The following is a 24186-nucleotide window of genomic DNA, read 5'->3' as shown; positions in this document are numbered from 1 at the left end:
TATTGGCAGATGAGATAGATGCACTCCAGGTTGATGAGATAAACATCCTTTTTATATTGTTTTTCTTCAGTTAGAGGTTACTTTGTGAGACCAGAGACAAGTCAAAATATATATTCCTGGAGTAGAAATGTATGTATCCATCCAATTTGTTGTCTTTGAGCAATTACAATGTGCTCAACTTAGCATCTTCTGGAAGTGGATCTTGATTGCATCATTGCTTAGGCCTCCAACAGTGAAGCCTGATACAACTTTCTTGATTATCCTTTCCAGAGAGGAATGGGAGATTAAAAACCACTTTCTGATTTTCCTAGATGATATAAAAAAGATTGTATTGTCTGACAGATGGTGGTCTTGTACCAGTTAGGTGGTAGTTCTTCCTGTACCTGTCATCCTAAAAATTCAAGATCCCATTGTCATGATGCTGATCATGTTACTCAGATACACAAAAATATATTAATCTAGTTTTGCATAAATTTCCACTGACTTCTCTGAACTCAAGAATATCTTGATATCAACATAAGTGACACAAACTATTACTCTCTCAGCAGGTTGTACATTCAATTTATTAAGCCATGGAGCCTGTGGGCTTTCAGAATCAGTCCTGGGCTCCATTTTAAGCCCAGATGGTATTTATTAAGCAAAATTATGCAACTCAGTGGGTCCATTTCCTCTGTCACTCATGGGAACCTATAAGCTGGGTATTATGAACAAAAATATGACCATAGGTCCAAAATAGCAGCTGAAGCTCATCTAGACCCTGAAATGGCTGCCCTCATCTACTAACCTCATGATTATAATGTAGCCTTGCTATGGCTATAATCATTTTTTAAAATTGAGTTTATTGGTACATTTTAGGTATACAGTGCAGTTACTTTCATCATTGGGTACTTGCACCTTTACATGATAGATCTTGGTTCTCATTTTTCCCCATACCTTGCCCTCCCTTCACCCTCTCCTCCCTTCCATATTTACAAATACTTTATTTCCATTTTTTCATTTTCTCATATTTTTTTCTTTTCACTTATTTCCTTTCCCCTACCCATCCCACTTTCCCTACAACTTTAGCCCTTACACATTGTCAATTATATCATTAGGGTCTTATTTACAATTATAGTTTTTCACATCAGAGAAACTATTTGGTATTTACACATGTGTGACATATCTGTTTCACTTAAGAGTATGACCTCAATACACATCCATTTTCCTATGAATGACTCTAGTTTCTCATTTTTTGTGGCTGAGTAGTACCCCATTTTATAGAAAAAACACATCTTCTTTATCCAGTCTCCAACTGATGGGCAAATGGACTGTTTCCAAGTTTTAGCTATTGCAAACTGTGCTGCTATAAACATGGGTGCACATATATCATTGTGGTATGATTCTTTTAATTCTTTTGGAAAGACACCCAGCAGAGGGGTGGCTGGGTCAAATGGAACCTCTAGTCCTAGTTGTTTGAGGTATCTCCATATTGATTTCCATAGTGGTTGCACGAGTCTGCACACCCACCAATAACGGCAAGGGTTCCTTTCTCCCCACAAGCCCACCAACATTTGTTATTGGTTAATTTCTTGATAGCAGCCATTCTTTGTGGGGAGAGGTGGAATCTCAGTGTCATTTTCTTCTGCATCTTTCAAATGACCAATGATGTGGAGCATTTTTTCATATATTTACTTGCTGTTTTTACTTCTTTGTCTGAGAAATGTCTGTTCATTTCAGATGCCCGATTTTTGAATTGGGTCTTTATACTGGGGGGAGCTGATTGTTTTGAGTTCTTTATATATTCTATTCCTTTGTCTGACGAGCATCTGGTAAAAATTTTTTCCCCCATTGTAGGTTGTCTCTTAGTTCTGTTGATGGTTTATTTTGCAGTGCTGAAGCTTTTTAATAAGATGAGATCCCAGTTCATCTTGATGTTCAGAAAATACATACTAAAAGAAAACCTTGAGCTCTAGTGTATTGGTCACATGACTAGCAATTCTCAAGGCTTTCTAAAGAGGGTGGCTCCAAGATTTACCTGGTATAAATACACAAACAAAAACCAAATAAATAAAAAAGGATGGTTATGTACAATTTTCGGTGGAAATTGAGGAGACTGGACACATCTCATATGTCTTATATTGTGATATAATAAATATTTGTTTTACCTTTTTCCCTGTTCTCAGCACTGAGCTCTTAAAACCCTTGGGATTTCCTGAGTAATAAAATGTCTTTCGTTACTCAAAAAGCCTCTTTCAACCGGATCACAGGTTTTGTTGATATGGCCACAGTTGGAGGATGGGACTGAATGTCAGATGCACCAACCATGTGATTAAGGGGTTGGAACGTTCAGACCCAACCTCTGAACCCTGGAAAAGAGTTAGGGCTGAAGATTTAGTCACACACCAATGACCAAAGATTTAATTATTTATAGCTATATAATAGATTCTTTACACAAACCCTAAACTACAGGGTGCAGAGAACTTCTAGCTTGGTAACACATGGAGGATTTGGAAGGATAGCATGCCTGGAGAGTGAGGTAGCTCTGTGCTCTTCTTCCATATCTAACCTTATTCATCTCTTCCTTTTGCCCCTTCCTGGGCTATATACTTTATAATAAACCAATCATAGTGAGTAAAATGGCTTTATTAGTTCTATGTATCATGATAGTAAATTGTAAAAATGGTAAGGAGGTTAAGGGAGGCTCTGATTTGTAATAAAATTGTATAGAATGATAGGTAACCTGGGAATCCAATAACTGGGAGTGTAATCTGACATGAGAGGGCAGTTGTAGGGAACTGAACCTTTGATTTGTGTGTTCCATGTTAACACCAAGTAGTATCTTACTTGATTGGAGGAAAACTGCTTGATGTGAGAGTCGAATTGATCAGTATAGGTCATCCACATGTGTTGTTAGATGTGTATGTGCAAATAGAGTTTTTCTTCAATAAGTTATTAAAGCAATCTAGATGGGAAGTCTTCATGGCCTAAATAGTGTTGTGGCAATAGAAAGCATTATTATGGTTGTATATTAAAACATTATTTTAATGAAGACATATCTTAATTTGTTTTTGTTATAGTGAAATATATGAGGCAGGCTACTTTATAAAGGAAAGAGCTTTATTTTGGGTCATAAATATGTGAAAGCACAAAACTCTGCAGCCTCAGCTGGTGAGGGCCTTTGAAGAGGCCCAGGACATTACATGGCAGAGACACAGAGAGCATGTATCTGTGGTTGTCTGTTCCATCTCCCTCTTATAAAATCAGCATGATTTAGTCATGGAAGCTTCATCCTGATGAATTTCTCTAATCCTAATCACATCCTAAAATCTCCACCTCTAAATACAATAGTCAGATTAAGTTTCCACCCACTTACTACCTCATAATGGGGATTACATTTCAGTACATGAAATCATAGGGAACAGTCAAACCACAGCAAATTAGAAATGTATTATATTGTATATCCAAGTGAAAATGCATTAGTTCCAATGCCATGAATGGAGTGGCCAGGCATGGATTCAGTTGTAGTACTTGATTTGGGACCCAAAGAACAGAATACTGTTTAGCAAATAGAAAAGTGGAAAGAGACATGGGAAAAAGAACAAATTCATGGAAATAAGGAATTTGTAAAAAGTGCTTAGGAAGTTGCAAATAGAGCAATTCAACTGAAGTAGAAAGGTAGAAGTTAGTGGTAAATAGATTGGTGCCAGATTGTGGAAGTCTTTGCTAGCTAGGTAATTTTAATTTGATCCTTTAGGAGATGGAAAACTATCAATTCTTTTGATAGGAAATTGCAGAAATCAAAATGGTAGTTTATGAAGATTAATGTAACATTAGTAAGCTGGAGTGTTGAACAAGAGATTCTAGAGGAAGGGAGGCCAATTAGCAAATGTGGAAGTGATATGAAAGCAGAATCAAAACGGAGCTGCTTGCATCAGTTGTAGTCCAACTGTAGTTCCCCCAAATTCGTATGCATGATCAACTGATTGTAACTATTACTAAAGACTCTGCCAGAAGCCCAAGTTTGCATAGAGACCCTTAATCTACATACTTCTTTGAGGTTCTACCCAGCAACTCTCTGTTCTACCTTAGATTAATTAATGCCATTTTTGCTATTAATGATTGTAGCTAAAGATTATTAGTTCAAAATATTAAATGCTACCTTTGACTTTTCACTTTACAACCTTGCCCTTGCCTCTATCTCCTTAAATATGCTCAGTTTACTATTCCCATTGCAGTGCTATGTTACCCCCAAGTGAACATCACTACTCTTCAGAGAATCTCTCCTTTGTTTTGTCTAAATTGTAGTGACAATTTTTATCACAGTATTCTGAGCACATGTTCTTGGTTCCAAGCTAAGTAAATAAATTCCAACTAAATTATTATATTTTGAATGAAATTGTCTTTTGAAATAGCCAGATGACAGCAGGAATGAGAAAATCCTGTTTTAAATGTCATTTGAAAGGACAAATCTATTAAGACTTGAGAAAGTATATAATTATTTTCCAAGATTTTCTTTTTAAAACTCTCTTTGGTTCACAGCAGAATTGAGAGGAAGAAATAGAGAATTATTCATCTATAACCTATACCGACATAAGTATATGCCCCCATTATCAGCATCCTTACCAGAGTGATCAATTTGATACAGTTGATCTTACACTGACATATCATTATCATTTTAAGTCCATAAGGTACATTAGAGCTCATTCTTGGTGTTGTACATTCTATGAATTTGGATAAATATTGTGCTATAGCCATCCTTTCCTTATTCTCAACTCTGGAAAGCACTAAGCAGATATTTTTACTGTCTCCATAGTTTTGCCTTTTTAGGAATGACAAATATTTGGAATCATACAGCATGTACCATTTTTCCGATTGGCCACTTAATTGCCAACAGGAATTGTTGCAGCTGTGTCTTAGTGGTATCAAGTTTGAGGCTAGTTGCTTTGCAATTGCCTGTTCTTCCCTGCTTTGATTCACTTAACTGGATATGGTATCTTATCTTTTTCTTTATTTGTTACTTTGGTAACAAACTTGATACCACTAAGACATAATTGCAACAAAGGTATGGCAAATAGAGCTAAAACTTTGACTTTTTACACTATCTAAACTTTCCCTCATTTATTGACAGTCAAGTCATAGACCAGTGCTTTCCAATTTTGTTTTGAGATGTCTATAGGTGATTTTACAAGATTTTATTTTTTCTCAACCTGCCTCAATTTTCTGAGTATTCTTCACACACAGGATATATAAGTTCCCCATATTTACTCACCCATGTCTCAGAAATCTCCACTCAAGTGCAACATCTTGTACAACCATTTTCTTCAGGTGTTAGGTACCATTTGCCTCCATTGAAACTTAGTTGTCATTTTACTCATTATCTCAGGTTTCATATCTCTAATAAGGTGCTATAGTCTCATTGTTGTTCACTCCAAATTCATATGCTGGAAACTAATATAATGTGATATTGCTAAAAGGTAGGCATTAAGTCATGGGGCCTTTACTCTCATAAATTACATTAATACCCTTTAAAAAGTTCAAATTTTTGTGGTGGAAAATGCCTATGCTCCTAGCACTTGAGAGGCTGAGAAGGAGGACTACAAGTTTAAGCTCAGTGTGGGCAACTCAGAGAGAGAGATCTTTTCTCAAAATCTAAAAAACAAAATAAAAGGACTGGGATTCTACCTCAGTGGTAAAGTACCCCTGGGTTTGATCCCCAGTGCTGATAATTAATTAATTAGAAAAACCCAAGAGTTCTGTGTAAATTTCTTCTCTTCTCTGCCATGAGAAGATACAATGCTTCCCCTTTCTGCCACATCAGGATACAGCAACAAGGTACCATCTATAAAGCATAGAGCAAGACTTTATCAGACACACCTATAGATGCCTTAATCTTGGTTTTCTCAGCTTCCAGAAATGTGAACAGTAATTTCTGTTGTTTATAAATGACCCACCCTAAGATGTTTTGATACTGTAGCCTGAATGAAATAAGACATAATATTAATTTAAAAATAAAATCTGCTTTAGGTATAAATCATTGATTGTAAATTATGATGTAATTCCTAATGAAAAACTTGTATTTTTCCTTGACTTTTTACATTTTAACTACAAATACTTTTAGCTGGTAAGAAAGCTAGTTTGAGGTTTGGGACTGACTTTTGAAATACCCTTCAAAATATCATGTAGTCAATATTTTGACCATCAATTTTTTGTATTATTTCTGAAGAATTATCTCCTGAGAATGCTTATCTATACAAAGTTAAATACTCTGGGACATGCCTACTCTTTCTATAGTATTAAATTTTATAATTGCCTTTGAATTTATATAGAATATATTTCTCTCTGAACAATTGTACTGTTTCTAAAAGTAATTATCATATTTGAATATAGAGTGTCTCCAAAGATGAAAAATTTTAATTCTTTTTGTCATGAGTATTTTTTGAATTAAATCTGTTTCATTTTTTAAAATTTAAATTGAATTTATTGGTACATTCTAGGTAGACAGTACAGTTACATTCATTACTGGAATCTTGTAACTTTACATGACAGGTCTTGGTTCTCATTTTTTCCCCTTGTTCCCACCCTCTCTTCAACCCCTCCTCCCTTCCCCACCTACAAACACTTTAAATCCATTTTTAAATTTTCTCATATTTTTTCCCTTTCCATTACTCCCCTTCCCCTACCCTTCTCACTGTCCCCACACCTTTAGTCCTTTTCACATTGCTAATTATCCTGTTAGGATCTTGAGTACTATTTTAGTTTTTCACACCAGAGAAACTATTTGGTATTTACACATGTGTGACTTATTTATTTCACTTAGGAGTATATCCTCAAAATGTACCCATTTACATATGAATGAATCTACTTTCTCATTCTTTATGGCTGAATAGTATTCCATTTTATAGAAAACCACACCTTCTTTATCCAGTCTCCAGTTGATGGGCAATGGGGAGGTTTCCAAGTTTTAGCTATTACAAACTGTGCCTCTATAAAGATGGGTGCGCATATATCACTGTGATATGATTCTTTTAATTCTTTTGGAGAGATACCCAACAGAGGGATGGCTGGATCAAATGGAACCTCTAATCCTAGTTCTTTGAGGTATCTCCATATTGACTTCCATAGTGGTTGCACCAGTCGTCACTCCCATCAACAATGGATAAAGGTTCCTTTCTCCCCATAACCCCACCAACATTTGTTATTGTGTGATTTCTTGATAGCAGCTATTCTTTGAGGGGTGAGGTGGAATCTCACTGCATCTCTCGAATGACCAGTGATGCGGAACATTTTTTCATATATTTACTTGCTGCTTTTACTTCTTTGTCTGAGAAATGTCTGTTTATTTCAGATGCCCATTTTTTAATTGGGTCTTTATATTTGGGGAGACTGGCTGTTCTCTTCTTTGTTTTGTTTTGTTTTCTTTAATGGAATGTGCTGAATGTCTATAATTTTGTTCAGATGACTGCAGAACCTGGAAAAGCTGTTGCTGCTATGGATGCATAACATACTGCTATTTATTAGTCTTTATAAATATATAAATTGAATATATATATATAAATTGAATTTTGGAAAGTGTTAACGGTGCTGTCAACTTTGGAAAATGTTATCCCAATTTACTGTGTTGAGTTGGCATTGTACAGAAATTGACAGCCATATTGGTCTAGAAATGTTAATTTTTTTCCATGTGTACAGGGGTAATGCATTGTACTAAATATGTAAGGTCATATCTACTTGGGTTTGATTACAGAAACTAATAAAGTATTCTCTTAATAATGAAAAAAAGAGTAAGATAAGACTAGAAGAGCAAGAAGCAATTTAAATATGTTAAGGGACCACTTTTATCTCCAGAATTAAGTATTATTTTAATGTTACATCATTGCCTTTTCTCCTTTACTTTCCCTTTTAGATTTATTTTATGATTTCCTATTTTTAATGTTCATAAAGAGATGTCTTTAACTGAAATACCGAATAGTTTCTCTGGTGTGAAAAACTATAATAGTACACAGGATCCCAATGAGATAATTAATAATGTGAAATAGGGAGTAAAGGGCTAAAGGTGTAGGGAAAGTGGGAAGGGTGGGGGAAAGGTAATAAGGGAGAGGAAAAAAATATGAGAAACTGAAAAAATAGAAATAAAGTGTTTGTAAATGGGGAGGGGAAGAGGTGGTGAAGGGAGGACAGGGACAAGGGGAAAAAATGAGAATCAAGACCTTTTTTGTAAAAGTACAGGATCCCAATGATAAATGTAACTGTATTGTATACATACATTGTACCAATAAACTCAATAAAAAGAAAAAACAAACAAAAATAAAATGTATGTAAAATTTAGTGTGTGCATAGAAAAATTTTAAGGAGGGATATAAAAATGTTCGAGTGCTCAGCTACCTCATCTTTGACAAAGGAGCTGATCATCCCCACTGGAGGAAAGATATCCTCTTTAGTAAATGGTGTTGGAAAAACTGGATCTCAACCTGCAAAAGATTAAAACTAGACCCTTATCTCTCACCATGCACTACATAAAAATTCAAGTTGATTGAAGATCTAAATATTAAAACAGAAACACTAAACTTGCTGGAAGATAAGTTAGGCAGAACTCTGTAAGATATTGGCATAGGAATAGACTTTATGAACAAATCCTCAGTAGTACGGGAATTAGCAGAAAGAATCAACAAGTGAGATCTCATCTTATTAAAAATCTTCTGTTCTGCAAAAGAAACCATCAACAGAACTAAAAGACAACCTACAATGTGGGAAAAACTTTTTTCCAGCTGCTCCTCAGAGAAAGGACTATTATCTAGAATATATAAAGAATTTAAATCTGTTTCTTATATGCTACGTATTGCTGGTTTTGATCTATTCTGCCAACTTGTATCTTTTGATTGGAGATTGAGACCATTCATATTTAGAATTATTACTGGACTTCCAGGAAATGGAGAAGTGATAAACAGCAACAAATCAACATTTCCAAGATTTGGAATCCAGACAATTGAAATTAACAAACTTGGGCAGAAAAGGAGTGAGTTGGATCCCTGTGACTCAGGAAGGACCCGATAAAAAAAAATTAAAGGATACGGAGAAAGTAAGGAGTCATATCTCAATGCACAAAAGTGAAGGGGCAAACTACACTTTCTTCCCAACTCCTGTGTGACAAAGGAAGAGTGAATCTATGAAGACACTGTGAAAGTAGGTGATTTCAGAATTCTTCAGGGAGAAAAACACCATTGGAATAGAACAGTGAATGTTGTGCACTACAACAGTTGGTGAGTTACTTCATTCCAAGTGACTAGCATGTACCCTTGAGAGGGTGCCTAGCCAGATGCCATTTTAGGGAAGGGCCAAAAAAAGCTGACACTCTGAAACCATGGGTTGACTTCATCACAGGGGTCTCAGTGTTCAAATCTCACAGTGGTATCCACAGGAAAGAGGCAACTTCAGGAGACGTCCAGAGTAAGAATGTTCATTTTTGAATTGGGTCTTTATATTTGGGGAGGCTAATTTTTTTTTTTTAGTTCTTTATATGTTCTAGATAATAGTCCTTTGTCAGAGAAGCAGCTGGTAAAATTTCTTCCCACATTGTAGGTTGTCTTTTAGTTCTGATGATGGTTTCTTTTGCAGTGCAAAAGCATTTTAATTAGATGAGATCCCAGTTGTTGATTCTTTCCACTAATTCCCGTGCTACAGAGGATTTGTTCATAGTCTTTTCCTATGCCAATGTCTTCAAGAGCTCTTCCTAACTTATCTTCCAGCAAATTTAGTGACTCTTTTTTAATATGTAGATCTTTAATCCACTTGGATTTTAGTTTAGTGCATGGTGAAAGATAAGGTTCTAGTTTTAATCTTTGGCAGATTGAAATCCACTTTTACCAACACCATTTATTAAAGAGGCTATATTTATTCCAGTAAGAATGGTTGGCTCCTTTGTCAAAGATGAGGTAGTTGAGTACATCTGGAATTGTTTCTGTGTTTTCCAATCTATTGCACTGATTCTCAGGTCTGTTTCTTTGCCAGTACCATACTGTTTTCATCACAGTGGCTTCATAGTATAGTTTAAAATTGGGAATTGTTATACCCACTGCCATGTCTCTGTTGCCTAGAATGGCTTTTGCTATTATAGGTCTCTTCTGGTTCCAAATGAATTTTTTGATTATTTTTTCTAGTTCTGCGAAATATACGTTGGAATTTCAATCAGCATTGCATTGAATCTATACAGCAGCTTTGGTAGTATTGCCCTTTTCACTATGTGGATTCTTCCCACCCAGAACCAGGGGGTATCTTTCCATTTTCTTACACCCTCTTTGATCTTTTTTTTTTCAGTGTACTGTAATTTTCAGTGTAGAAGTCTTTTGCTTCTTTCATTAGATTGATTCCTAGATACTTCTTTTTTTTATTTAAAAATGGTTGTCTGAAATGAGCAGACATTTCTCAAAGAAGTAAAGCATCAAGAAATATATGAAAAATTGTTCCACATCACTGGTCATTGGAGAGATATAGATGAAAACAATCCTGAGATTCTACCTCACCCCACAAAGATTGGCTGCTATCAAGAAATCAAACAATAATAAATGTTGGCGAAGTTGTGGGAGAAAGAAACCCTTCTCCACTGCTTGTGGGAGTGTGGCTACTGCAACCACTATGGAAATCAACGTTGAAATACCTCAAAGAAGTAGGATTAGAGATTCTATTTAACCCAGCTATCCCTCTGCTGGGTATCTTTCCAAAGGAATTCAAAGAATCATATCACAGTTATATATGTGCACCCATGCATATAGCGGCACAGTTTGTATTAGCTAAAACTTGGAAACCTCCCCATTGCCTATCAACTGGAAGACTGGATAAAGAAGATGTGATTTTCTATAAAATGGAATACTACTCAGCCATAAAGAATGAGAAATTAGATTCATTCATAGGAAAATGGATGCATATTGAGTTGGTACTCTTCAGTGAAATAAATAAATCACACAGGTGTGTATACCAAATAGTTTCTCTGATGTGAAAAACTATAATTGTAAATAAGACCCTAATGGTATAATTGAAAATGTTAAATAGGAAGAAAAGGGCTAAAGGTACTACTCAGCCATAAAGAATGAGAAATTAGATTCATTCATAGGAAAATGGATGCATATTGAGTTGGTACTCTTCAGTGAAATAAATAAATCACACAGGTGTGTATACCAAATAGTTTCTCTGATGTGAAAAACTATAATTGTAAATAAGACCCTAATGGTATAATTGAAAATGTTAAATAGGAAGAAAAGGGCTAAAGGTGTAGTGGAAGTGGGAAGGGCAGGGGAAAGGAAATAAGTGAAAAGAAAAAAATCAGAAAATGAAAAAATGGAAATAAAGTATGTGTAAATAGGGAAAGGAGGAGGGGCTAAAGGGAGGGCAGGGATAAGGGGAAAAAATGAGAACCAAGACCTGTCATGTAAAGATATAAAATCCCAATGATGAATGTAACTGTACTGTAAACCTAAAAAGTACCAGTAAATTCAATGAGAAATAAATAAATAAATAAAAGAATAGAAGGAAAGCTAGAAGAATAGAAGGATAATTCTAGAAAGACAGAAAGAAAGTAAGTCATGGTCAAGCTAGCAAGAGACACCCAGAGTTTTTTTAGATGGATGACTCAGGCCCCAACCTCAGGAGCCAAGCTCAGCCTGAACTTCTGTGGATTTGAAAGTACCAGAATAGGCATCCCACTCTAATCCTACTGCAGTCTTGTTCTGATTATCCAGCACACCACTCTGATCCTTATGCAGGATTACTGGGATAATCAAGCACAGATCTGGGATCTGCTGCCTCCCTTGTTTACCACTAAGAGCAGAGTCACACCCTGAATTGGGCTACCAAGAAACTGTAAACCCCAGAAGATAACAACAGGTTGAAATCACGGAGAAATTTATTTCTTTTTCTCTTTTCTTTTTGTTTTTGTTCTTGTTCTTTTGTGGGTTTTTTTTCTTGAGTGTGAATTGTTCTGTTTTTTTCTTTGTTTTTCATCTTATTTTTTCTTCTTTCTTTCTTTCCTATCTTCTTCATTTTCCCCATGCTATGCAAATCTTCCTTTGTCGTTCAGCCTTGTTTCTAATTTCTTTCTCTTATTTTATTTTCTATTTTTTCCTGTTTTTCAACTTCTCTCCCTGTTGAGTGGATAGTTACTCTACATAAAATTCCAATTTGTTTTGCACTTTGTAATGTAACTTTAAATCTTGCACTAATAGTTAAATTTTTAGTTATCACAGTTTGTTTTTTTCTAGTCTGTGGTTGATGTTATGGTTAATACTAATTGTACTACTAAAGGGGACAGAATTGTTGTGTAAATTGATTTTCCTTATATGGCAATACATAGATTGTCTGGAGATCATAAGGAAAACTATAATCCAGTACAAAAGAACAGGGTGCTAGGTCAAACTGACAGCAACTTTCCTCCTCAATAAATTTAAATGACTGGATCTTGAGACATACTCAAAATCCAGCTACACCTAGAAGATATCTCTTAAAAGTATTAATTTTCTTAAAGAGTCTCAAGACTAGTAATAGAGCTACCTACCATAAGCAATTTACAAACTTTAACACAGAAAAAACAAGTAAACAATAATGGAAAAGAAAACAAGAATATTTAGAAGCAACATGTAGCACATAATCTCCAACTTAGTAACAAAACAGATCAATAAGTCTTTTGGCAAAAAAAAGTAGATATAAAGGAATGACTACAAAAATGAAGGAAATTATTAATAAATCCAAAGTAGGCACAGATTTAATAAAAGCATAGGAAATACTGAAAATCTTGAATGTCCAAGATAGAAAAGAACTGGATTCCATAAAACAGACTCAAATAGAAATACAGATTTAAAATTCTATTGAAAGTATATACATCAGAGTCAACAAATCTGAAGATAGGATATCAAATCTAGAAGATAGGGTTGAGGTTGGTGATCATCAAATGAAAGACCCCTTAAAAATAACTGGGTACCCCCAAAAATCAATGCAACAGCTGCTAGATGACACAAAGAAGATTAAGATTCATTGGAATCAATGAAGAATCAGAAGATAATACAGAAGACATAAATACCTGTTCACAGAAATAATAGCACAATGTATTCCAAGAGTTGAAAAAGAACTTGAGATACAGAAATGTGAGGCATATAGAACTCTAAATAGTCATCATCAGAAAAAAATAACAGCAAGTCATGAAGTAATCCAGGTTCCAGAAATTCAACACAAAAGAATATTAAAAGCTGTTAAAGTAAAGAAACAAATCACCTATAAAAGAAAGCTCATCAGAATCACAGCAGACTTCTTAACAGAAGGGCTTAAGCCAAGGAGATCTTCAATTTTTTCAAGCACTAAAAGGAAACGATCTTCAAACCAAATTGATGTACCCCCAAAAATATCTTTCAAAATTATTGGAGAAATAAGTACTTCCATAATGAAGAACTCCTGAAAAAATTCATGTCCACCAAACCAGCACTCCACAAAGTTCTGAAGGATATTCTGGAACAATAATGAAGGCCACAATTCTAAGAATCTCAATAGAATGAATCTACTCGGCAAGGCAAACAATTCAGCATAGGGGACAGAAAAGGAACCAACAAGAGGGAAATAATATGACAAAAATATAGCAATACCTATCAATTATAAACATCAATGTGAATATTTTCAATTCACCAATCAAAAGAAATAGATTGGCAGGATGAATCAATTAACAAGAGCCAATAATATGCTCCATGCAAGAAACACATTTATCTCAAAAAAGAGATTCACAGATTGAAAGTGAAATGATGAAAAACAATACTTCACGGGGAACATTGGAAAAGGTAAGGGTAGCTAATCTATTTGCAGATAAAGTGGATTTCAAGCCAAGACTGATCAGAAAAGAAAAAGAAGGACATTACATACTTATTAAGGGAACAATGTAAAAGACAGATAAAAATCTCACTGATATACCCAGGTCTATAAAAGAAACAATACACATAAAAAATCAGAGAAGCACTAATATAATAAAATTGGGAACTTCAATAGATAGTCAACTAGAGAAACATCTATAAAGAAATATTAGAGCTGAGCCAGACCTTCAAACAAATGGACTTACTAGATATCTGTAGAATGTTCTATTCCAAAACATCAGAATACATATTCTTCTCAGTAGCACAAGGGATTTTCTTCAAAATAAATCATATACTAGCTCATGAAACATGCTTAAGTACATGAAAAGAAATGAAATTATCCTATGCATATTATCATAGCATAATATAATGAAATTGAAAATCAATGGCAAAATAAATCATAAAAAATTCATAAACAAAAAATTAAATAACACCCTCCTTAACAATGAATAGGTCACAAATTAAACTAAATAAGAAATTACATAGTTTCTACAATCAAAAGAGAATACCAATGCAACTGGAATTTATGGGATGCAATGAAAGTAGTCCTGTGAAGAAAATATATAGCAGTGAATTCCTAAATCAGAAAAACAGAGTAAGCCAAATCCATAATGTAATTTTGAACTTCAAACTTCTAGAAACAGAAGAGTAAGTTAAACCCAATGCACATAAGAGGAAGGAATTATAAACATTATATCAGAAATAAATGCAATTGAAACTAAGAAAATAATACTAAAAATGAATCAAAGAGTTAATTCTTCGAAAAATTAAATAAATTAGACAAATCCTTAGCCACCCTTATTAAAAAAGGAAACAAAAGACTCAAATAAATCCATGCAATTAGGAATGAAAAGGGCAAAATCACAGCAGACCCTGTGGAAACCAAAATCATCAATACCTACTTTGAGGCCCTATATACATATTTTTTTTTATTTTTAGTGTCCCTATATTCTAGTAAGAGGGAAAACTCAGAATAAATGAATTACCAAAGCTGAATCAAAAAGATATAAAAAAATCTAAATAACCTAATATTAGTCAATAAATTTTAAGTAATTAAAAACCTACCAATAAAGAAAAGCCTAGATCTCAATGGATTCACTGCTGAAATTTAGAGATGATCTAATGTCATTACTTCTCAAACTCTAATGAAATTGAAAGGGGAGCGGTACTACTAAAGGCAATCCTGGAAGCGATCATTACTGTTATTCCAAAACTAGAGAAGAATCCAACCAAAAAACAAAACTATAGGTAAATCTCTTTAATTAACATAGATGCAAAAATTCTTAATTAGATACTGGGAAACAAAATGCTGCCAATCAAGAAAGTTATCCATCATGACCATGTAGGATTCTTACCAGGGATGCAGAGATGGTTTAACATATGCAAATTAATAGATATAATGGACCACATTAACAGAACCAAGAACAAAAAACTACCTGATTATCTCGAGATGTAGAAAAAGCATTTGACAAAGTTCAAAACCCATATATAATAAAAACTTTTTAGAAAACAGAAATAGGTCTTTATCTCAATCATATAAAAGACATCCATGACAAACGAACAACCAACATCACACTAAATGGTCAGAAAGTCAAATATAACCCTCTAAAATTAGGAACAAGACAAGGATGCCTTACTATCATCGCACCTACTAAATATAGTTCTAGAAACAGCTAGAGCAATTAAGAAATTAAAGAGACATGAATAAGAAAGGAAAAAGTTAAAGTACCATTGTTTGCAGATGACATGATACTCTACATAAAAGACCACAAAAATTTCACCAAAAGATTCCTGGGATTAATAACCAAATTCAACATTATAGCAGGATACAAAAATAACCACCCCAAAATTAATATCTGTACAAAATAACAAACTGAGTAAGATTTTGGCAAAATTACATTCACAAAAGGAAATTAAGTACTTAGGAAACAATTTAAAAGAGGAAGTGAAATAATTAAACATTGAAAGCTACAATAATCTGAAAATGGAGATCAAATAGGAAAACAGAATTTTAAAGATATTCCCTGTTTTTAAAAAAAACTTTCCTTATTCTTTTCTACAGTTGATAAATATTTTATTGTATGGTTAATTAATTTATTTTAATTTTTTGTGGTACTGGGGACCAAATTCAGGACATTGCACTTGCAAGGCATGTGCAGTGCCACTAAACTAAATCCCAGGTACTTCCCTGTTCTTGAAGAGGCAGAAAAAATGTAGCGAAAATGGTCAAACCTCCAAAACTTTTACTACTTCCATTATATATTTCATCTCTAACTCTTCTGAGTATTTCTTTGAGTTGTTTCCTTTGATATGATTTTGAGTAATTCAGATATATGGTTTATGTTTGTATGTGCCTTGATCCTCTTGGATTATTTTTAGGGGAATTGGGGGTTTGGGAAAGTGTTTTGTTGCTTTTTCTTCCCATGTTTCTATGGCTTTGTTTGTTTGTTTTCTTTTGTGCTGTGGTTTGTGGATGCTTATAGTCTAAAGCCTTTCTTGTTAGTATAGTGATCTCTTTAGTTGCTTTTTAGTGTTGTGCTTTGGGCATAGCTAACTCTAATTCTTTGCCACAGCCCCAAGATTAAACTACCTTGCTTATTTTGGGAAGGGAGTATGCAGTGTAGTTAGTTCAGCAACCAAGTTCCTTTGGAATGTACTATATTTTTGTCAATGTCACAAAAGGCAATCTGAGTGTTGTCTTACAGAGAAATATTGACAATTATATCACACTGTTAATATCATGTGAAACAGCCATAGTAGTATTGCTTGAGAAAATTAGATATTAACATACAATAAGAAACAAATATCTACCACCTTTATTCCTAGATAAGAAAGAATCAATTAAGATGTAAACATTCAGGCAACACAGGTATTATCTTACAGTTAATATGTAATAAATATAACAGCTTTACCACTGTTAATAGTAGGAAAGAATTCAACAGTAAATATACAGAGTTAGCTATCAAATATTAACAAAACTTTATAGTTACATTCTTAAAGGTCCAGGGTTTGGGAATGGGGGGCATGCAAAAAAAAAAAAAAGCTTTGACACCTTAAACTTGATGATATAAGGAGGAAAGTGCAGTGGTACAAAGGATCTTATTGGAGGAAGAGAAGGATATTTCTAGAATTGTGGTAAAGATAGTATAAAAAACTGGCATGAAAGAGAATACACAAAAAAAGAGGGAGAAAAGGGGAAAAATACAGACTAAAAACAAGAGGGAAGTAATTAAGGGTAGAAAATTTGAAAAGAAGAAGAGGAGAAATGTATAAATGAAAGAAGAAAAAGAGATTAGAAGCAAAGCTGAAGTACAAAGGAAGATTAACCAAGTCTCAGGAAACTGGTGAAGAGAAGTGAAGAAAATTTTTTAAAAAAGAGAGAGAGAACAAAAAAATCTATGCTCATACACAAAATGAAAAAACAATAAAAGGCAAACAAATAAAAATTAAAAAATTCAAAGGAAAAGATATTTCTCCATGATTTCAAGCGTGGGGCTATCTTTTGGGGTCTAAAGTTGTGTGCCAGTTTGCAGTTCTAGTGTGACTCTCCTCTTGCTGATAAAGAAAGAAGGCAGTCAGAGCCAAGATACATGCAGGGTAATTATCAGCAAGCTGGCAGTGGGATTGGGGTGGGATGCTGGTTCTAGAACTTTCAAATCTACAGATATTCAGGGTAAATCTGGCATTTGGTTATGGGGATGGGGCCTGAGTCATTTAGCTTACAGTAATACCTTGGTTCATGACTGTGTCTCTTTGCAAACAATTTTGGTTGCTTACAGAAGCATTTGGCAAAACTTTGCTTTAATTCACTATCTCTGCATCAGGTTATGAACATGACAACAGCTATCTTCCCTGCATTAACATGAAAATGAACATCTTACCCTCTTTGACATGTGTTGTTGCTTCCCCTAGTTGAGATTATAGTCACAGACCTGTGCACACTTGTTGTGAAGTTTGTTTATGGAATTTTTAGCATATACAGTACTTTAGAGTATTACTCAATGCAGTATGACTCCAAAGAAAGTGCAGAGCAAGCATGGCAGTACAAATAAAGTGCAGAATGGTAATGGAAGTAACCAGAATATGAAGAGTGATAATGAAGGAAACAAGAAAGCAGAGAGCAAGAAGTGTAGGAAGAATGTTTTGAAGAAATTAACCATTGAATTGAAGAAGGAAATTGTAGAAAAGCATGAGCATAGTATTCATGCTTTGGAGTAAAAGGATGGTCAAATCAACAATCTTCTACTATTTTAAGAATTAAGATGCTATCAAAGGAGCTGGTATAGCAAAAGAAGTAATGATGTTAAGTAAGCATAAAACACAAGTCCCGGAAGAGATGGAAAAACTAAGTGTGCTTAAGTGAGAAACAGTTGGCAGATGGAAGCGTCAATGAAGCTATGATCTGTGAAAAAGCCAGGCAATTGCAGTGATTTACTGCAAGGAAACCCCTGTGCAAGTGCAACAAGTGATGAATTTTTAAAGCCAGTAAATGGTGGTTTGATAAATTCCATAGCATGATAAGGCATGGTAAAGCTTCCAGTTCTGACAAGTCTGCTGCAGAAGCCTACAAAAAAGAATTAATTATATTTATGAAGATGAAGAATATATTACTCTACAAATAAGTGTTCAGCTGTGTTGAAATACAGCTCTTTTGGAAGCAGATGGGGAGCAGAACTTCTGTCCTGCAAGAGGAAAAGGTATTACTGGGGTACAAGCCCATGAAAGATAAATTGACCCTTCTGCTGTTGGTAAACACAAGCACTGATCTGATGATTAAATCACTACCAGTTGTATGATTCCCAGACCTTTTGGGCATTCAAAGTAAAGAATGCTAACAAGGCCAGAGTGCCCCTCATGAGGAGAGCCAATGTGAAAGCTTGGATCACAAGCCCAGTGATTGTTCACAGAATGGCTGCAGAAGGGATTCATATCCACCATCATTAAGAAATATCTTTCTAATAACATCTTTTTTAAAAAATTTTATTGAGTTTATTGGTACATTTTAGGGATACAGTACAGTTACATTCATTGTTGGGATCATGTACCTTTACATGGCAAGTCTTGATTCTCATTTTTCCCCTTACCTCTGCCCTCCCTTCACCCCCTCCTCCCCTCCCCATCTACAAACACTTTATTTTCATCTTTTCATGTCTGCCTTCTTCTGATGGACAGTGTCCCAGAACACCCCCTAGCCTTGATGGATGATATGGATGAGAGTATAATTTAATAAATGTCAAGTTCCTTCCCACCAACATGACACCTCTTCTTCAGCCCATGGACCAGCAAGTGATCTGCACCTTCAAGAAGCTGTGCTTAAAGGTGCTCTTCATCAGGTGTTTTAATGTCACTGAAGAGACATCTTGACTCTGAAAGAATTCTGGAAGAAACACTTTAATGTCCTCCACAGTATCAACCACACTGGCAAAGCCTGGAAAAGTGTCACATACTGAACCTTGATCTCATCCTGGAGAAAACTATGGCCAGAATGTGTTATTTAATGTGACTTTAAAGGACCTGACCCATAGGTAGTGGAGGAGACTATGTCCATGGGTGAAAGTAATCGTCTGGACATAGAGAAGCTTATTGAGGACCATAAGGAGGAGCTGGCACTGGCAGAACTTGCTGAACCCTTGAGTAAGCATCAAAAAGCACTTGTTGAACATCATTCCACTGAGGAAGAGGAAGACAGAAAGCAGGTTAGCAGTGATGTCATAAAGTCCATTGTGGAAAAATGAATGCCAGGATTTCCTTGAGAAACACTATTCCAACATGACTGTAATGAACACATTGTTGAATCTGATGAACCATAATGTGGTTTCTCATTTCCAGAGGGTTGCGCAGGCAAGAAAAACAAGTGACAGAGAGTTTTTTTTTGGGGGGTATTTTTGTCAAAATTGACCCTGTAGCTAAGAGACAAAGAAGACAGATAACCCCTTAAGGAGATCTTCCTAATGTCCTTATGGAGAGAGACACTTCCTTCAAACAATAATCTCCTTCCTATCCACCTTCCTGTCCTCCACACCAGAAATCGCCTCAAGCAAGGTTAGTGTTCTCTCTCTTAATACTGTATTGTGCTATAATTTCTTTTGTATTTTTGTGCTTAAAAGTCTACATGGTGCAGAACAAATTAATCTTATTTACATTGAACCTTATGGGAAAATTTGATTCAGTTAATGACCAAAATTGGTTTGTGTCCACATTAGTAAGAGTCAGAATAGATTAACCTCATTTACATTGAACCTTATGGGGAAATTTGATTGCATTTACAATCAATTCTGTTGGTGATCAGAATTGTGGAACAAATTAAGTTGGTGAGCTGAGATACCTCTGAATGACATTCTGGGTGTCTCTTGCCCTCCTGAGCATGACTTCCTGATCATGGGCCTCTGGCGGTTATCACCCAATTATGTTGGAGTTTAATACTGAGGTCCCTGAGATAAAGCCAACCCATAGCTGCTCTGAGTCCTAGGTTCATTTGTTCCCTCCCTAGAATGGTATCTGATGAAGCACTTTGCCTAAGGATATGGCACATGCTTACACTGGAGTCACTCACCAGTTGTCGCACACAGCTTCCAGTGCTCTGTTCCACTGCTGTGTTTCTCCCTGAAGGTCTCTGAAGATGCCACTTTCACTGTATCCCTGTAGATTCAGTTCTTCCTTTCTCACAAGCCAAGAGGTAGGAGCTGAGGAGAAAGCTCAAATTGCTCCTTCCTTTTTGTGTTGTCATTTCATCTGTCTCTTCAATTTCTTTGTAAGCATCAGTTTTCCTGTCAGATTGTTCCTAGATCCCAATGATCCTCCTCCCTCCTTCTTTTCTCCTCAAGTTGTATTGTCCAGTGTCTGGATTCCAAATCTTGGAGAAGCTAATTTGCTGCTACTTAATACCCTGCTATATTCCAAAAAGTCCTCTGTTAGTATTAATTGAATGGATGAATGATGTTTATTAAGCACCAACTCTCAGTCAAACATTATACTAAATACTTGAAACTATAGAGATACATAAAAAAGATTTTGTACTTTCCTGCACATGAAATAGAAACATATACAAATAATTCTATAATTATAAATGTTAAAATAAAATGGAAAAAAATAATAGTACATAGAAAAATAACTCAGAGAAGCAAAGAAGGGACATCAGTCTTGAATAGAAATGGATGTTTATCAAGCAAAGAAGGGTATATAATGGCACAGAAAAACATAAAATTTATCTGTAGGGGACCATGTAGGCTATGTAGTGGAAGCAAATGAGACTAGAACAAGTTAAATAAAATGTTTGCAGTTCTTGGATTCTTGGTTAAGATTTTTTAAATTAAAATCAAAACTGCAACATAAAAACCATTGCCAATCAGAGCTGTGCATCTGAGGAATAGTAAATGTAACTTAAAGGTAGCATGTGGAAAGCCCTAAGTTTGCTCCCCAGCTCGGCAAAAGCAACAAAAAGCCATATACACACAACTATATTCATATGCCACCCCAATCAGAATGATTATCATCAAGAATATTAGAAAAGAAATACTGATGAGAATATGGAGGTGGGGGAAGGAGTCCTTCTACACTGTCGGCCAGAATGTAAACTAGTACTAGTACAGCCATCATACTACTCTGCCCTGAAGGAATCCAAGTCAGCATTCTATGGAGGTACTGCATATCCATGTTTACTGCAGCTCAGCTCATGATAGCTGAGTATTATGGAACCGAATATGGTGCCTAGCAACAGGTAAATGGATAAATAAAATGTAATATAAACAATGGATTATTACTCAGCCATAAAAAGAACAAAATGATGTCATTTGCAGGAAAATGGATGGAATTAGAGATCTTCATATTAAGCCAACTAAACCAGACTTAGACAAATTTCAAACTCTTTTTCTCATCTGTAGAATCTAGAAAAAAGTGACAATATGAAAGGAGAGGGTACATTATTAAACAAGAGGAAGATCAGGAGGAAGGGTTAGGGGAGGGTAAAAGAGTACCATACAAGGGGATGGTTATGATCAAAATATGTTGTGTGAATGTATAAAAATGTTACAATGAAAGCCATTACTCTGTATAATTAATATAAACTAATAAAAAGGGGAAATGAATTTTATTTCTTACAGAAGCTATAACAAGACTCTGCTGATGTACTAAGTCATCAAGCATATCATTGTATCTTCTCACATTGTTCTCTAGTTATGCATTGAATGAAACACTGGAAAATTCTGCCGTTTAACCTGAACTTTACATAGAGTGATAAGTTTCTTAGGCAGCAGTTCAAGAAAATGTTTGCCTTAACTTTATGTCAGGAATTCTTGTTTATAAAATAAAACCAATGGAAAGCAAATCTCTTAGGTTTTTTTTTGTTTTTGAGCCACAAGAATGAACATTCTCTTTATGATATTTATTTTTGCAAGTAGTTCACTAGATACATAATTACATCTCTTTCCTTAAATTTTAGTACCAGTCAGTATTATACCATATCCAAAATATTTGTTCTTCTGTGGCCTTGAATTGTGTATGAGTAATATTTGAATCTATAAGGAAAAAGCAAGCTGCCCATGGGAACTGCTCTTAAATACCTGAAATCATGGGGGTTTTCCTAGCTTGTGTTATAATTAGAGTCAAATAAAATTGAGCTATGGGTTCAATTCTTGTTCCTCTTGAAATCCCTAATGCTACTGCTGATCAGAACATTAATATTGTGATACTGAGAGAAAAAGGAATATTTACTAAATGTTCTTTCTCTTTCTTGGGACTAGGGATACAACCCTGAGCTTTGTGGATGCTGAGCAAGTATTCTACCACTGAGCTATACTCCCCACTTACCCTCTCGATTGCAGAAATAGATTACATGAAACTCTTCTTCAGGGCCAGAAAAAAAATCAGTTATAGCTTCAAGAGCAATACATTTGTGAGGCACTTTCATTTCTTCTTCTGGATGACAAAACAAATGCAGAGAGGCTAAGTAACTACTTTAAAATCACACAGTCAACTAATAGTGATTCGAGCCCTTGTCAAGATCTTTTGAAGCAATAATTTACAAAAATTATAATTCACCAGTATCCCAGAATTTACAAATATATTTTACAAGAACACTAGAAAATAATATAGCTAATGTAGAACACCTTAGTAAAATTTTCCTACTAGAATGACACTTTTCTGTGTTGCAATTTTGAAGGCAGATGTTGCTGAAAGCAACCAGAGCCATTACTAAAATAACAAAATCAATTTTGCCATCAAATTCATTCGCACACAAGAAAAGCAGTATTTTTCTTGTACAGGATCAATCACTGCACATAAGAATGTCTTATGAAATTTACAAAATCATGAAAATACAAAAAATGTGCATGTTTAATTGTATGAAAGTCAAGTAGACAAGAATGTCTATTTAAATCCAAGCATTGATAGTGGTCATCAGAGGTGATCTAGGTAATCAAAACTTTAAAATGAATGTCCCGATTACTTCAAGTTGGGAATTAGCCTGTGTGATCTGTGTGACAGCTTTGACAGGTAGTAGCAGAGAAGTTCCAATAAAAGACACAAAGCTGCATAATAATGTTACTGGAAGCAACAGATAAAATCAAGATTTATTACAATTTGAACTTATGGTTACCAAAGACAGCTCTATTCTGCAGATATTTAGGAATAGGGAAAATAATTTTCCCTGACATTAACAGAAGTTATGAGTAGATGTAAGTTATGATACTTAAATTTATGAGACCTAAGCTAAATAGAAGCACTGATTATGTGTTCCTACTAGAATCAAAAACTTATTTTGCTCTTCTAATTCCCAGGAAATGAAAAATATAATTTTTTCCACTTCCCAAATTCCTTCTCCTACACCTTTTCTTGGAGACCATCTATCGTTACCCCAGTGACAAGAAAATTAATTTATCCCAAAAGTGAAGAGAAAGTAATATAATGACTTCAAAACATACCAGGCCTAAAATATATTAGTCAAAAATTTAAAAATAATTTTTTTCTTAAATTTAATGAGGACAGTTAGTATTCAGCCTCAGGTATATTTGGACCACAATCCAAAAGACTATTTTCCAAGATCTATAATGTCAGTAGGAATATCTCTCTATTAAAAATTAGAGTTACATTTAATGATATTACTCTAGCATGTTCTCTTTCCACATGATGATTAAGAGGCTAATAGAAAAAATGGTGGCAGGTACCACAAGAGCAACAGAACGTTGCTGTTGTCTGGATATTATTCTTTTCTTTGGTGTTTTTTTTAAATGGAATGTGCTGAATGTCTATAATTTTGTTCAGATGACTGCAGAACCTGGAAAAGCTGTTGCTGCTATCAATGCATAACATACTATTATTAGTCTTTTTATATAAA

At 34.8% G+C, this 24186-nt stretch overlaps 1 protein-coding gene across 1 annotated transcript in view; it reads left to right on the top strand.

Moving 5' to 3' along the window:
* The first annotated feature begins 19109 nt into the window (after positions 1 to 19109).
* Positions 19110 to 24186, top strand: part of LOC104847634 (T-cell activation inhibitor, mitochondrial) — a 59837-nt gene continuing 54760 nt past the window's right edge. The window contains 2 exon segments of the mRNA XM_010603117.2: positions 19110 to 19175; positions 19382 to 19552. Coding sequence (XP_010601419.2) covers positions 19110 to 19175; positions 19382 to 19552 — 237 coding nt within the window.

The sequence above is a fragment of the Fukomys damarensis genome, unplaced genomic scaffold (assembly GCF_012274545.1).
Source record: "Fukomys damarensis isolate Sample0158 unplaced genomic scaffold, DMR_v1.0_HiC HiC_scaffold_39, whole genome shotgun sequence".
Classification (NCBI taxonomy): domain Eukaryota; kingdom Metazoa; phylum Chordata; class Mammalia; order Rodentia; family Bathyergidae; genus Fukomys; species Fukomys damarensis.
Note: the sequence above shows the minus strand (reverse complement) of the source record. Positions and strands in the feature narration are given on the sequence as shown.